This window comes from Rhyacophila brunnea, unplaced genomic scaffold, assembly GCF_057557595.1.
Source record: "Rhyacophila brunnea isolate RB1 unplaced genomic scaffold, BYU_Rbru_1.0 scaffold_10, whole genome shotgun sequence".
Taxonomy (NCBI): domain Eukaryota; kingdom Metazoa; phylum Arthropoda; class Insecta; order Trichoptera; family Rhyacophilidae; genus Rhyacophila; species Rhyacophila brunnea.
In genome coordinates this window covers 16021106-16038849 of record NW_028232752.1, presented here as the reverse complement: position 1 = coordinate 16038849, position 17744 = coordinate 16021106, and the positions used below count along the sequence as shown (strand labels likewise).

Genomic DNA, 17744 nt, shown 5'->3' with positions numbered 1-17744 from the left:
ATGATAAATGCTTATGATGGTGATTGAAAATACAGTATATTTAACTCTTTTAAATAATTTTTGAATGTTTGTTTGACAATCAAAACTGCATGACATAGGTAGTTTGTCATTGATGTATGATAATATTATTATACACTGAAAAGTTTACTTACTTGACAAAAATGTTACTGATGATCGATTCATTCCTGTTTTCAAACAATATAATAATAGCCAAATATGTAAAGAAGATGATAATTAATTGTTATAAACCCGATATTCGATCGACAGCACGAATGCTACCATATGTAAAAATGCGAGATTTGTATATTTTTTGATTATTTTTATCATAAATAATGGTAAAAAACAGTTGTAATTTAAGCAAATACTAATTGCAAATAATTTGCAGTTACAAATTTTGAATATAGGCAGGTTCCTACGTATATTAAGTAAAATATATTTTAATTATTAAGTTATTTTTATTCATATGGCAATTTCGCCTCGAAGTTTTACCACAAACTGATTCTAGCCAAAATGAAGCAGAAAAATGTTATGTTGTCTTGTCTATGTGTGAGTTTCATTTTCAACGTCATGTTGTTGCATGTGTGTGTATTTTGTATATATGTATTGTTTCGAAATAGTTCCACGGTGGCAGCACCGGACAGCTAAACATCGGTTGAATTTGGACAATTATTATGATTTCGATTTCTATCGATTCGTTAATATACAAAAATACAAGATTAAATTTAAATAACTCCCGTAAAAATTAATAAATAGTATTTTTAATAGAAACGCTAAGCGTTTTTCGTCGTTAATTGAGTCTAAACCAAGATATTTCGATTTTAAAAACATGCTTTCTAACCTATAAATCGATGTTTTTTAAATTTGAAAAAAAAGATATAAGGGTATAATAAATTCCAATTTTCGTTTAGCGTTTCCCTAGGTAATAGATTTACGTACATTTTTATCGTAATTTTGATAATAAATCTTATGTCATTCATTCTTACCACCCGATAGAAATGTACCGAATTTGACACGTATTTTTGGTATATAGAACTCCACGATACTTCTTAATTTTTTATTTTATTTTTCTCATTATTTTTGAATATATATTTACCGATTAATAAACTTTTCTAGCTATTTTTCGATAACAACTTTACCTAGAGACATCACCTTATCTACCTATGTTATATTATTATGATTCGTTTTATTTAGGAACAAGTTCGCATACCTACAACAGTTGTAGGTAGGTATATGAAGTACCATGTAATATGTTTGGTTAATGCAACGGGCGCTAAAAAATCTTGCTAAACTCCTGTGAAAACATTACCTATTTTAGCATGTCATTACGGAGAAACTTGATTGTACCATTTAAACACACGAAAGTAGGTAAGTATACAAAATATAAATACACTATTACCATTTAGTGCTGCCGATTATTAATTGTATAATCGGCAATATATTCTGTATCCGAACATGTCTATCTTTGGCAACAGTGTCTGCAGTCTGCAATAACGGAAAAGGCCATGGACACAATCCTTTGCTACCTGCCTTCGCTGGCTTCAAACAAAACACCATTCCTTCGCCTCATACAATCCACTGTTGCCCGTGCACACCTACTTGTATTCGCGCATAAAACTTTACATTATCTTGTACTATTTTCAGGCTTCAATTATGAACTAAAATCATTGAGTTTACCTTCGGAAATCATGCTAATAATGTGTACCTATCCATTCTAATCTCTTTTTTCTTTCACTCTAACAATTGCGCTAGGTACTTACCTGTAAGTACATAAAAACTTCACTTTAGTAGGTACCTACCTAAATGATTTGCTCATAACTTTTGTAATTTAATGGAAATAACGGTAATTTTTACAGCACTAACCAATACTAATGTAGCACTAAGGATTGGCTATTTTGGATTTTATTTGTTTTTCAAAAGTGGGCTATCCAACTAGACGCTTGTCATAATTTGATTTGCCCATAACTTTTTTAATTTAATGGCAATTACGATAATTTTTACAGCACTAACTAACACTAACGATTGGCTATTTTGGATTTGGAATTTTATTCGTTTTTAAAAAGTGGGCAGTCCAACTTGACGTACATAGTTCCATTAGGGATTGTGAGATCCCCGGGGTTCCAGCGGCTAGCTCAGGAGTCCATCGAACCCCGGATTCACAAAAAAAAAAAAATTCAAACGGTTGGAGTATAAATAAAACACGGTCTTTCGTGCTCGTAACGTGGTCTTCTTATATTTTACATTTTCTTTAAACGTTTACATATTTTGTTTTAACAATAAGTTTCGCAGGTCCTATCCTATCGGAAAGGGGACGCTTACTCTGCTTTTTTTTCTTTTTAAATTTCGCGTACCGACGCCGTCCAGCAAAAAGGGCTCTCGTGATTGGCCAAATTTTATCGCGTGATCTTTGATTCGGCGAATCACGAGCCTGACCCTGGCGCCGGCGCGCGAGGATTTCACGCACAATGCGCGGCAAAATTTATTATATTTAAATACTTATATTTAGTCTTAAAATTATCGCTTTCATCCTTCATCATTTATACTTTTTAAATTAAATTAAATTTATCTTAATTACACCTCCGCCCAATATGCGATTTTCACACACTGGACGAAGGCCTTTACTTATAAATAAAAAATACTTACGTGGTTGAGCAAGGAATCAGATTAGATGTTTTATGAAGCCGTTTCTAGAGGTCAGGGTTACGTTTCGACTTATAGCTACTAAATGATTATTTTACAACGGGAGAAGCCCGCCTGTAACAGGGGTGTATCAATTGGGTTTCTAAAAAAACCTGACATTAGTGTTTCGAAATTTTTGTGTTAGAAATTAAAATCTAAGAATTTTTTCTAAAAAGGGTGCTGGAGAATTACAAATCATTTTTTTGCCATGTTTTTATTTGTCTAAGCCCAAAGGTATAGTTTATTGGCTTTCAATTTCAATGTTCAAATTGGGGGGTGCCAGGGCCTCTTGCCCCCCCCCCCCCTCTGGGTGCGCCACTGACTGGTACGGGCGCATTTGGTCTGGCGGTTTTGTCGGGGTGCCTATGTAGATATTGCTTTTTCAATTACAATAATTATAATTGGATGATCTTAAGATATCCAAAAATAATTTTTTAATGAAACATGAAAATGATGCATTTTTTTTATTTAATAATTTTATTTTAGCATTAGTTCGTTACAAATACATAAATATTATCAAAGTAAAAACTTAGATGACTGTTGTATAAAATATGCTTATATAAATAATTAATTGACTAACAAATTAATTTTAGATTAAATAATTCAATAAACCAATAGAATTGTCACTGAATATCAAACAATTAAATTCATGTTAGTTGTTATAATTTCTACGCATAAAAAATGAATCAAACTTAATAATACTTTGAGGTCATCAGCACATGGGATAATGGTAAATTAAGAATGTTATTCTATGGAGAAGTATGGGTATCTATTTTATATTGTTTAATTGAGGCGTAGAGTGACAAAACCCGCTCTGGGCGATTTTTCAAAAAAAATAGTTATGAATGTACGCAGGAGCTCTTTCGTAAGACCTATCTTCTGTTCTAGATGAGAGTTTTAAATTCCTCTCTGTTTCTTCAAAAAATCAAAATAAATATCGAGGAGACTGACTAAACCCGCTCTTAAAATAAATTTCTTCTGGTAAAACCCTCTCTGCGTAACCGGCCAATCAGACGCCGCGATTTAAATAATGACTCTTCACGAATCCTTTAATCTCCATACAAACCGTCAAACCGTTTTCTCGTGCGCGTCATAATTTTGCTTCAATTATTTTACTATTTTTTACTTTTAATAATGAATGTTTCAATAGTTAGTGTAACGGAATCTCAACAAGAATAATCAAGGAAGCGATTTAAAAATCCAGCTGCTTGGAAATGTAGCCTGTTACGCCAAGAAACGTATTTAAAAATTGACTATATTTTGCTGTATTGTTATGAATAACCCAGTGGTGGCTCATATTATTTTCTAGTTTTTCGTGTATTTTTTGTTGTCATTTATATTTAATATTCTGTGTGATATAATAAAATATCATAAGGTTCTTACACGTTTTTATCATTATTTGGTTTGTGTCAAAAATATAATTAAAGGAAAACTATTTTCTGTCGGAGAAATGCTTTTTGTTTGATAATTTGTACTATACAAATGATAGATTTGGTAGGTTATGTTACGTTAGGCTAGTTTTTTCATCTCCCTTGATAAAAAAATGACATTCCTTATCATTATCTCCACGGGACAAGTTTTTTTCGTCATAAAATTGTATCATTCGTTAATATGAGCGATAATGAATTTTAATTCAAATATGTTTATTAATTTGTAGATTAGTTTAGTTGTAATAACGACAGATAGTTAACAATGCTGCGCTATCTTGTAGAAATATCGTTACTTTTATAATACGTTTTTGCAATAAATTTCAGAAATTCCACGTTATCACTATTATTTGTAGGTATATAAAACGGAGCAGGAACAACAGAATATAGGTAATAAATATTTATGTGGAAAAATAAGTAAGCTCATACTTCGCGACTTTTGTTTATCAGATTTGGTTTTCTGAATTGAATGCTATAAAATATCTAATATACCTAAGTAGATTATGAATAATATAGCTTAAAAATAATATTATTTTATTTTTACATTTAATAAATAGGTTGGTAGGTAATGATGGGTTTCCCACAGACATGGAATTTGGGGACACAGGTAATACAGGGATTAGTTAGGTAAAGGCCTGTACTTAAGTCCACTGGGTTTTTTTTATTTATGCTATTGATATTATTAAAAAATATGTTATTGTTATTTCAAATTATCTTATAATTACCTTTTAAGGGTTTAAAAATATCTTTCTGATTCAAAATATGGTCATTAATATTAAAGTTATTAAGAATTATTAGGGCACTTATATAATTATAAAAGATTAGTTACATATTAAACAAATAATTTGCATGGTATGTAGGTAATAACTAATTATTTCCAGGAAAATTAACATTTTTTGATATTTTTTTTTGTTTGTTATAGAATAAAAATAAGTACATGACATTAACATATTAAAATTAAAAAGTTTCACAAAGGCAATTTGACATAGTAAAAAGTAGGTACTATTCAACAAAATAACTATTTTTTTAAATTAAAAAAAAAATATTTTTAAGACAAGTACATACCTACCACTATTTTAATAATACCAATAAAACAGCTAAATATGTAGGTGCAGTGCGAAAAATATACAGCTCCCAGTAGGTAAGAATGGCTATAAAATATTTTTTAGACAAAGTAAATTCGAAAATATATTACATAATTATAATAAATACGGACCGCTACTGAACTATCATCTCCTGTCAACAATGTACCACTGTGCGACAAACACCGCTCCTTTTAAAAAATTCCGCGTCGAACGCCGCTCTGTCAGGTAGAGACTGACAAAGACCGCTCTTGGGATAATTAAAATGCATTTATTTGAATAAATACAGCTTATACGTTGGATTTGACAATTTATTATACTTTTTCGTATGTAACGGAAGAAATATAACATCTAAAATTACACTTAAATCATCATAATATGCCCAAAACAGTTTTTCGTCATTTACTCAAAACTCAAAAAAGTCTCTAGAGCGGGTTTTGTAACTCTACGCCTCAATTAAGGAATCGAACCTCAATCTAAGCTTATTGATTATTACAATAAAATTATGCATTTATTATGATTAATAAACCATTTTTTCTTATCAAATTGGAGGGAATGTTTCCGTGATAAGGTTAACACAAAAGATATTAAGTTTTTTATATTATTTATGGCTAATTGGTAAGTTATAATAATGTGCAGTTTTTTAATTACCATATTTCATCGATTCAAAAATGCACGGTTTTCTACATATTGATGTCAAACGAAGAAAGTAACGTCTACAAAAAGTGAATGTTTGGAACCGTATAAATTTTCCTAAAAGGTTGCAATGCCATGTGACATTCCTTCAGAGAAAGAATACTTAAAAGATCACCTATAAAGCCGCAAGCGAGCGAATGTTTCCAGCGAAATTCTTATGCTCACTCAACAAAAAGCGAGAGAATTTCACTGGAGTGGTGTAATAACAGACATTCGCTCGCTTGGTCTAAATGCGGCTTAAGACGAACATAGTTAGATTGAATGACTATATGCCCATGTATCTAACTTTTTAATTTAAATGCATTCCATCTTACTCTATATTGCAGAGAACAAGTGAATGCTCTCTCAGTTGCACTTGAGCTTAGATTTTGTTCAGACTTTGGATATCTCACATTTTGTTTAGCTTGTGGTTGTTTTCATTAAGATATTCTCAATTGCAAGGAAATACCACCTTTTAATTAGGCAATAATATAATTGATTCTATACATAGCATACATTGTAGGTTTATCAATATGACATACAAATAACTTGAGAAATTACACTTTGTTTCAAACACCAACACCTTTTTATTGTTAATTTGCATCTTTGAAATCAGTGAAATGCGGCATTCTTAATAAATATAAGAAGATAAAGGCGATATGTGAAGTTGATCTTAGTATTCATCTCCGTCATCGAGTTCTCCTTCAACAGAATCGACTCCGACCTCTTCGTAGTCTTTTTCGAGTGCGGCGAGATCCTCTATGGCCTCGGAAGACTCTCCTTCTTCCATGCCTTCACCGACGTACCAGTGGACAAACGCCCTCTTTGCGTACATCAAATCGAATTTGTGATCCAGTCTGAAACAAAATACAATAATAGGTTACATTTTATTTTTATGAAGATGATAAAATATATAATTACCCCTCCCCTACAAGCCAAGCCCACAGTGGAGCAGAGCTTAGCATGTTTGGATTTACAGCATGGATTATAGGTATGTTAGGGTAAGTAAAACAAAGCACTTTTTGTTTAGAAAATGTTTTGTGTGAATAGTATCTTTTTAATTTTAGTGTAGTTATCAAAAGTTCAGAGGTTTTTTAAGTCAAGTTGAACGAAATATCCAATGATATCAAAGAAATCGTGAGGTAAATAACCTGTTAGTAAATTTCTTGTACTCAAAAATTTAACGGTTTTAATAAATATTTGTCCCAGTGCGAAAATATTAGGATATTGTGATTAGTTTGTATTTAGTACACGAAGACTGATTATTCAATAGGTATGTCATATGAGGCTTATATCTGCTTAGGTGTGAACATGGAATACAATCCTTTTATCTACAGCACATACATTGGTTCACTTTTAAATTCCAAATGTTTAATAGTTAAATGCTAATTTATTCACCTGGCCCAAGCCTCAGCAATGGCAGTGGTATTGGAGAGCATGCAGACGGCCCTCTGGACCTTGGCGAGATCTCCTCCTGGTACCACGGTGGGGGGCTGGTAGTTGATGCCGACCTTGAAGCCGGTGGGGCACCAGTCCACGAACTGGATTGTGCGCTTTGTCTTGATGGTAGCGATGGCAGCATTCACATCTTTGGGCACCACGTCACCCCTTCAAAACAACAATTGTAAGGAATCATGTTCTCATGTAACAGTTGAAAAAGAACGCTACAAATAAAAAATATAAACTATTAATTGCGTGTAATGTAATGCGAATTAGTCATCCATACTTAGCTACGATCCTTACATGTAATGCTCGTAGCGACGTTTGCGCTGATCCATCGGTTGTTGGTTTTTAAAACGAACACAAAGGTGCTCGCGATGCTCGAGAACTCGAACAACAACAGGATTCGCGTGGGTATCGTGTGCTGTCCATTCAAACTTGCATTACATTACACTCGTCTGGACCCGGCATAAAATGCCACGGATAAATATTGTACAATGTTATATCGTGTTACCACGTGGTGCTGCGCTAAATTCTATTGGCCACTGCGCGAGAGAAATGTCAAACCGGGACAGCATCTATACTCCAGTTATATAGTTTCCCATTATTTATCTATGAATCCAAAAAAATTTAAGGGCCTTATGCCTAGATATAGTAAACAAATGGGCTTATGCATTGTGTTACTTGGAATGGGAATAGGATTAAGTAACATAATAATCTACATTTTGTGTAATATATTTAAGTTCTTGTTTACATTGATATGTCAATGCAGAGTGCTCTTACATTTAGTTTTAATATTAAGTTATGGAAAGATGTTACCTCTCATTTTAATATTAAAAATATTTAAATTGAAATAATAGCTGTACAACATACAGCAGGCCATGTACTTTCCATGTCGAGGATCACACTTCACCATCTGTGAATTAAAATAAAAATACATTCAGAAAGTTGTCTTTGCAATAGCTTGATGATATACTACGCAAAGATCATCACTTTGATAATTCACAATGAAATTATTATAATTAATCCAGTCATATTATTAGGTCAAAATAACCTGTTACCTGAAAATATTTCCCGTAAATGCAAGACAACGTTTATGGTGTTAGTGCCCAGTAATAAAATACCAAAAACCAACATTTTGTACAAGCTGTGCTACGGACGCCATTTTGGAAAATGACTCAATTCTTAGTTTTTCATCCATATCTCATTAACGCATGAAAATATCGAAAAGTGTTTCAAATAAAAGTTGAAGGACATTAAAAAATACACATCTTTATTAAGAATATTTTTTTATCATATTCGCAATGATTGCAGATATTGAATTTGAATTTTGAATTCATTGAAGTGATGATACAGGACACTAAAATATATTAATAATATACATATTACTAACCTGGTTTGCTGGTTCGAAACAAGCGTTGGTAATTTCTGCAACAGTAAGCTGCTCGTGATAAAGCTTTTTCTGCTGAAATGACTGGAGCGTATGTCGCCAGAGGGAAATGGATTCTTGGATATGGCACCAGATTAGTTTGGAATTCTGTCAAGTCCACATTTAGAGCTCCGTCGAAGCGCAGAGATGCGGTGATCGATGATACAATCTGAAAACATAATATTTAGGTAGGTATTTAGTTAGTGATGCAATATCAAAGTAAAATGTATTGACACCAATATTATATCAGTTTAGAGTCGCTACCAAAGATGGGGCTAAAACAAATTGTGAAGAAATAGAATTACAGTTGGTTGAGCTGACAAATTGGAACTTGCTTCAATGATTTTGATAAGGAATAAATACCACAGATGACTCCATATGGCAATAAATGACTTCTTCAATATATTTGGTTGCTAAAGTTACTGAAGTACAGGATGCTTACACCATTTTCCATACAATATCTGAACATGAAAGTTGGCATTTTTCAGGAAAAGGTTATAAATTGAATATACGAAATATAATAGGAACTATGTGCCATGTATTCCAAAGAAAGGTTATATAATATGCAGAAATTTTCTATGTCCACTAGGTAATGCATTAAAAACGGAATTAATTCCCTAAAAATATATTTCAAGTTTCTATTCAATCTCAAAGATGGCGTTGGAAAAATGTGCCATGCGTTTTGTTAAAATGAGCATCAAGTGCCAAAATGTCAGTTGAATGAAAATGATTGAGAATGCTCGAAAGTCCTCTTACAGAGGAATTTAGGTGGCACTTCGTAAAAGTACAGATTAATTACATATTGCATTTCTCAAATTGACATGAATACTTAAAATTATTTGTTATAAATTTATAATATAGTACTTAATATAGAATTCATTGAAACAATTTGACAGGCTTACGACGTTTTTGAAATATTTGGCACATAGTTCCTATTTAATTTCGTGTATTCAATTGGCAATAGAATAATTATGATAATTGGATCGTAAGTCTAAAATCTAAATGAATGTTATCTGTAGGTATCAGTGGCGGCCGGTGGTTTCCAAAATTGCTTTCATTGGGGGTGCACTCAAAATTTTCTTACCTTATTTAAAAAGCATATCAATTCAGCGTTGTTTCTGTTTAGCGAACACCTCAATCACTTCTCATTAAAGTCTTGAACTGTTTGTAAAAGTTTTTTCTCAATGCTTAACACAGGTAGACATGTTAAGTCAGTCCTGATTCATGGTAAGTATTTCTGAAAGACGATTTAATTCTTTTAATGGTTGAAAAACACTTTTCAATTTCCACAGATGTCATCGGACCATCCTTTTTTTATTCTGACTCTTATTATTATTATTGATAAAGTCTACGTTTACCGACATCATTTTAAAACACATACACTTCACTGATTCAACTATAATTATAAGTATTAAGTATTATAAATCTTTTATTCAAAATTTATCATTTTAAAACACATACACTTCCCTGATTAAACAATAAGTATATACATATATTGTAATGAATTTATTTTTATGAACAAAACTATCGAAATAACGTGACAAAACACCTAAAAAAGCCGACTATAACGACGACCGCAGAAATCATACTGAATTGTATGTAAGAAATAATATTTGAAGAAAATATTAAAAAAACAAAACTATCGATTGTTTTGAATAGGTAGGTACGTATTTTTCGACTCTCGACAAATCGTCAGTTTCTTCGTCTACAAAAAGCAATAAAACTCCAGCAAAATGCCTGCATTGTTAAAAATATGACATCATGTTATACATATTCACTCACTATGAGAAAGAACATGGTAACCAAGATTTTATTTTTTTATAAATTATATTCAAATATTTGCAAATATAGAAGGAATAAAGGATCGATCCAAAATATTTATGTTGATAATCAATTTTTATTCAATATCAGCCTATTTTCAATGAATTTATATGAGATTTAAATAAAAAAAATCTATTTTTTTATCAATCCTGCTAAATCTCAGTTACTACACTTTTCCGCGTAACTTTTGAGCTGCGTCCCTAATCGTCATAAAATTTTGTGTATTCATGAGTTATTTATCGTTTTCACGTGTCGGCTTGAACTGTTATTACCCAATTTTAATTTTAAAAGCGCACGAATTCGGTGACTGTTTACTGATTATATGCTTTTGGTATAAATTTACATGGATTAAATTGCGATAAACGAGTGATGACTTATGAATAGCATTGTTGCACATTGAGTGATGTTTAGGAAAAAGCAGTGCAGCGCACATGCATGGTGTTAGAGGAGCCGCCGCTGGTAGGTATATACCTAATCTAATTATTATTATGTTTCTTACCTGTCCAATTAACCTGTTCAAGTTGGTATACGTTGGGCGTTCAATATCCAAATTTCTACGGCAGATATCATAGATGGCTTCATTATCTACCATGAAGGCGCAATCAGAATGTTCCAAAGTTGTATGTGTTGTCAGAATATAGTTGTATGGTTCAACCACAGCCGTTGACACCTAAAATACACCATCCAATAATTAATTTCATAATATAACGATTGTTATGTAGTAGTAAATAGAGTGACACTATTATTGTATTAAAACTTACTTGCGGGGCTGGGTAAATGGAGAATTCTAGTTTTGATTTCTTGCCATAGTCCACAGAAAGCCGTTCCATCAACAGAGACGTGAATCCTGAACCGGTACCACCTCCGAAAGAATGGAAGACTAAGAAACCCTGCATTAAAAAAAAAAATTTGATTAATTGCTTTTAAAATTATAATATAATATTATTTACAAATAGTTTCATGATATTGCCTGTAAGTATTAACGAATTCATGAAAGCTATAGTTCTAAAATACTTTAGGCATATAGAAACAATAATGGCAGTGTTCCCATCTTCTTCTGACCATGTCCGATCCTGGTGGGATCATATGGGCCTCCACAGAGTAGAGGTTTGTATTTACAGAATTTTGTTTTTATGAGAAATGGATGTTGGCTACTTGCTCAACCTATTAGGTCCATACTCTTGACTCCACACACAAATTGAAAAACAATATCTGTTTTTGCCAGACTCAGGATTCGAACCATCTTCACGTGTTGAAAAAAAGGTAGGTATATAATTTATTTTAAATTTGTTTGCCGCTGGTTTCCACTAAATAGACAGGAACCAAAAAAAAACTTAGTGGACGAGCATCATTTGATAGGTAGCTACCGATATCTATTTGCAAGTATCGGTACTTTTTGACCGATATCAGTCCTAATTACTATCTATGAGTCTGAAGAATTTCGGCGAATTTAGAGATAACGTAATTGGCAATATTTAAAGAAATTTTTCGGTACAGTTCGGTTATGAGGAATACAGCGGAAAACACATTTTGAAAATACCCGATATACTGGATTATTTGTTAGTTTAGGTTAACCTAACAAATAATCCAGTATATCGGCTATTTTCAAAATGTGTTTGCCGCTGTATTCCTCATAACCGCACTGTACCAAATTTTCTCCTAATATTACTGCTGTAAGTAATATCCCATTCACCCTGGCAATTTGTGTTTTTTACATCCTGGTGGGGTCCGGATCTGACGATCCCAATTCCTTGTATGCGTGCCTGTCTGTATCTAACAACACATCCAAAAATAAAAATCTGAATTTTCCTGATGGGAATTCGTACTCTCGACGATTGAAGGTGAAAAGGGAGTAGTTGCATAATTATCTCACTTTATGATTAGGTATGTAGGTATTTATTTAATCTCAAATGTTTTAGCTGTCGTTTACGTGCATTTCGTTTTGATATGTTATTATCTAAATTATTTTAAAATATAATATTACCTATATTATATTTTTATGACATTGAATAACAGCTGGCGCCATCCTACGGAAAAATTGTAAGATCACTTGTAAAGCTTCCAGATAAACTAAGTAGGTAATAATAAATGTATTCTATAATTTTAATTATGAAGATGTCATAGAAAATTTCTGGCACCAACATTGGAGTTTTGGATTAATAAACATTGCACTTTGCATGACGTAATAAATATTATGCAATTTTAACTGTCTGTCTAAGATAGGTATAAATTTAATAGGCTATTCTCCAATACACTACATTTTGACGCAGGGTTTTGAATATGTGAGTCACAGTGATGCCGACCGTACTATAATTATAGTACAATACTATAGTTTTAATTCTGCGAAAAATGTAAAATACTATAATTTAATGCCAAATATACCAAAATACTATAATTTTAAAGGATTCAAGACGAAAAATGTTCCTGTACTATATATTTTTCAGAAATACTATAATTTTTACGCCTTTGTACTATAATCAGCATACAAAAAGATGGCAGCACTGGACTGAGTCATACAAAAATGAACCACACATTATAGAAGTGCAATAGTGTGTTGCAATCTCCAAATACACCAATATTGAATGAGCGTCAGTGCATAAGCCGAGAGCAGATGTCAGAACTAAAGACAAGCGTATTCTTGACACATGTTTAAGTTTATCCCATATTCTTCAATACTCGAGATCGGTTGCCTGTTTCTCCACATCCGTTAGGTATTTTAGTTCTCATTATTTCCGAGTTACCTGGTGATAACTAATGTCTATTTCTATATAAAATACTATTTATCCATTAGGATAGCAGTGGTGGCAGGACATCAAAATCACCTAATATAGCCTTGCCACGTCTAATTCTACACATCAGGAGTCGTCCATATATGAAACCATGCCTTAATCGGGAGGGGCCTGATAGAATGTAATGATTTGTAACAAATGGGTTAGGTTTTGTCACTATTTTACAACATTTTTCTTAGCTCGTATTCTTATTTGTCCGGTGGTTCTTTGTCCAGTACAAATCTTGCAATCAATTTTTAACAAACTTCCTGACTAGCTAGACATTTGAAACTTTTAGAATATATCAGAACACAATGCCAATGCATTTTTTTAATACTTTCAGCCAACTTTAAGTAGAATTGAATTCATTTTCAGTTAATTCTGTTTTGTATGAAAAGTTATTTCGACACCATTATTGGTTGGGTCCTAGCAACTAAATTATTAATATACACGTGCGTTACTATGGAAATCAATATGACATATCAAAATGATATTTCAGTATTATTTCTATCAAGTACAAATTTTTTTGATCGTTTAAGCTAGTCAAGTCAAGTTTACGATTCAACAAAAATTTTAAAAACGTATATAAAAAATTCTTTTTATCTTGTAATTATTTAAGATTAATACCTATCTATAATACTTATATCATTTTAACGAATACTCGAAGTTGAAATTGTGACTTAATGTAGACAGCGAGGCTTAAAAGGTTTTGTAACAAAAATTGGCCAAAATTGTGTGGCGTTATTATTTATGCCTTTGCAATGAGTAAAAACTATCAGAAGTGATTATTATTGATGAATAATTCTACATTAACCTCACCATTTTATTTGGAAATGGAAATAATAAATGTCCTGGGTCAAAATTACTTTTTACCAATAGCTGAAGTACCTAGGGCCCCGTCTTCGAAGCTGTGGTGCTGGTTATAATCCCATAAGTGGCAAAAATCACATGCTGTTTTCCAATCTGCAGGCGTTCCCAGGACACAGACCATAAAGGGAGGTTAGGTGAATGCTTGTAATTTCTCATTTAAAGTAGAAAAGTAGATTAATTACTTACTTGAATTGAACAATTTAGGTTTCATGATATCCCAATTGGTTTTAAGGCGCGTCGCCAACTCGAAAAAGGTTGAAACTAAAGTTTAGGTGCCTAACTGTTTTGTACACAGTATGTATTATCCATAACACATTTATTTCGGGTCTATAATGAAATGGTGTTATTGGGTGTTATGTAGTTGGAATAGATTTGCTGGAATATAAACAAGGAAATAAAATAGGTAATATAGGGACAAGCAATAAAAGTATCAGTTTTTTATTTTGTTATGTACTGTGTTTTATTTGTCATCAACATAAAAACGTAATGCTTTTTTTGTAATACAATAATAATGTTACTTTAATCATAATAGGTAAGTTACAGATTCTAGTAAATTCTTCTGTTCTACAAATTCATTGTTAACTATTGCCATGTTTCTTGTGCATATGTATGTAACTTGGAGAATGGATAAACCTGTCTAAACCCTTGTCATCTCATACTTCCGATGGGGCAACATCACACATCGGATTATAGCATAACTTTACTCCGAAACGTTAAATCCATCGGATTCTTATATCTTATAAAGCTGGACAGATCAAAGACGATGAGCAGTCACCGGGTCTACTCCATCAAGAATTCGAGTGCACAATCATATTAAGTTTATTTAGAAAAAGGTTTCTTTGGCCCGTTTTTCTTCGATCGGTCCAGATATAACTACGATTAAGTTACCACTAAAAATGAAGAAGGTCCCTTGGTAATGTCATGGTCACTTAACTTTGTTTGTGTTCGCTTTAAAACTTTGGAATCGATCAAACTAATTAACTGACAAAAAAAACTGATGTCAGTTTAATATCATACTCAAAAAAATAACACGCAAAAAGTGTTTGGCATTTTTTTTCCTAGTTTAAATGGGTGTACATCAAAATCGAGGTAATTATAAATAATATATATTCAATTTTCAAAGGCATCGCGATAATTTCAGTAGTTAAATGACCATGGTGGTATTTTTTTTTTGATACAGTGGTTTGACACTACTCTAGTTCTGCAGCTGATTAAAAATATAGACTCAAAATTGATTGCCGAGTTACACAATATAGTCAATGATTAAACACATTACACATACTCTAGATAAAAAGAGATTTATTGAATTTTCATAGCGATGCAACACGTCTGTGTTTAAAACAATGCTACAAACACATGATTATGAGCTTCTACAGACATTGTGGCGTTGGTCATATTTTAAAAAAGAAGCAAATGGAAACACATGATATTATTTCGAGATAGTTCAATATGAAATGACAATGATAAGATACTCTGACAAACGTGGAAGGCGTACCTGCCGAACCGTTCTATCGCCATATATAATTAACAATGCTATATCATTTTAATGCCCAAATGGATAGAATTTCAGCGAGAAGGTTTCCGCCGCAGGTCGAGCTTCCCATGTTTTCAGTTACAATGTTGATGAATACGGTGTGACTGTGAAATATTATCTCGATGATGGTGCCAAGCACGATTAATTCAAAACAAATACACCAAGATGTAAAAGTGAAAAGTTGTAGGGATGTGCTTTCACCCTTCCTGTCGCAGTATTAAAGCGACATTTAGACTACAGACTGAAATTCAACATCTCTTACAATATATATATATATTATATAAATGTATTTTTATGAATAGTTGTCAGCGGGGGCGGTATATTTTTGTAAAGTTTGTATTAAAAACGGCCCCCGATGACTGAACGAGCAACTTTCTTTTTGTATTATATCAAAAACATTACGGTTTAAATAATGAAAACACAAAGGATAAGCCATAATTTTGTAATAATTATTGTAAATACATTTTCAGTTAACTTTTTTTATTTAAAAAATTTCTCTATAACAAGTGATTCGGTTATTTATCGTCTGCCGTGAAAACACAAACATGCTAAAGTAATACCCCGTTAATTCGAAATCGATGTGACAAAAATACGAAGAAAAAAAATTCGAATTACCAAATACATAATGTATGGCAAAACAGTAAAACTTGAAAAAAGGGTGTTTTTGTTCCAATTTTGAAAAATTGCTCGAAATCGGTAGATGTAGATTATAGGAATATTCTCGAAAATTTCGTTTTATGGAGAATGTTGTATTAACCATGTTTGTATTAACGGGGTTTCACTGTATATCATTATTTGTGATACAAAATGTATTCAGGAACTCTTCTAAGGTAATATCAATCAATATCAGCAAGGTATACTATCACTCGAAATGAATTTTTAATATGTAGTGTGATAAAATATGTAATGCTTCAAAAGAAACTTACAAACTTGTAAATATAATATATTATGAAATATGATGTAATCAGAGGAAAAAATATTTGGGCATAGGAAATTATTTAATAAATTTGCAATTTCTTTTCTTAATTCAGTATAATTGGAGAATGAAAGATGTAATAAAATATTGCAAAATTAATGACAGATTTTATCTATGAATATAAATGGGAAGACTTTATGGTTATTTCTAGGATTGATTGAAACTACGATAATAATATATTACTGAATAATTGATATTATCTTTGCGATTATGAGGGTAATGTAAAATCATCAGGTGGTTGATTTTTTTTCATGTATTTTTACATTTTGGAAATAATGCGAAATCTATAATGTTTAGATTTGAATATATAGCATAAAAAATCAATTTAGGGAAATGATTTTGAATTAATGATAATCAATAACACCGTCGGAAGTTCCAGAATACATGGTGAATCAAAGAATGACTCTGTTAGATTCTGCCGTGTCGCCAAGGGTAGTTGGCGGAGGGGCAGTCAATGGGACATTTGGATTTAGCCATCGTAAAGAGTTGAGCACATCCCGTGGGCCACACCGTCTCGCGATGCTATCGTAAAGCTAAGTACTTCTTTTAATATTCATTAACATTTTGGTTCCGACAGCTAAAAACTATGGATTTATATTGTATTTTGTTTAATATATATATTTTCCATAATATGTAATTTCTATATAAATTGTTTTATTCATTAATAATACTAGTCTAAACTGGCCGTTTAATAAGTATCTGCCATGTTTTTTTCTCTAATTTTAATAGTATTCTTAGCTATGAATAACTATATACAAATAATACAATTTAATAATATGTTTTTTGACAACGTTGCAAAATAATTTAAACCGAATTTTTTTGCACTTTCATGACGTTAAATAAGAATAAGGATTATATTCGTCTCTAAAATTCCTTCGTCTCATGCTGTCCCTTTCTTTCTGTCCCGTGCACTCTTCTTCTTTCACACGCAGAGTACAAATGTACAGAGTCATTAGGCTAAGTCTTAGACATATATAAAATGCAAATTTATTAAACCGACGTGAAATATGTTACATCACCATCAGCTCCAGAAGCGAACATTATAG

General features: G+C 32.0%; 2 protein-coding genes across 2 annotated transcripts; both read right to left on the bottom strand.

Annotated features, from left to right (window-relative positions):
• Nucleotides 1-5645: 5645 nt before the first annotated feature.
• Nucleotides 5646-7470, bottom strand: LOC147078935 (tubulin alpha chain-like). Its single transcript, XM_085951470.1, has 2 exons — nt 7259-7470; nt 5646-6717 (listed from the first exon to the last, which is right to left on the bottom strand). Exons 1-2 carry the CDS (start codon nt 7297-7299, stop codon nt 6534-6536), a joined length of 225 nt encoding a protein of 74 aa, XP_085807596.1. The 5' UTR covers nt 7300-7470; the 3' UTR covers nt 5646-6533.
• A 631-nt stretch (nt 7471-8101) lies between these two features.
• On the bottom strand, nt 8102-17651 carry LOC147078934 (tubulin alpha-1A chain-like). The gene is made up of 5 exons (XM_085951482.1): nt 17600-17651; nt 11312-11445; nt 11050-11220; nt 8694-8898; nt 8102-8216 (listed from the first exon to the last, which is right to left on the bottom strand). Exons 1-5 carry the CDS (start codon nt 17649-17651, stop codon nt 8203-8205), a joined length of 576 nt encoding a protein of 191 aa, XP_085807608.1. The 3' UTR covers nt 8102-8202.
• Between the last annotated feature and the right edge of the window lie 93 nt (nt 17652-17744).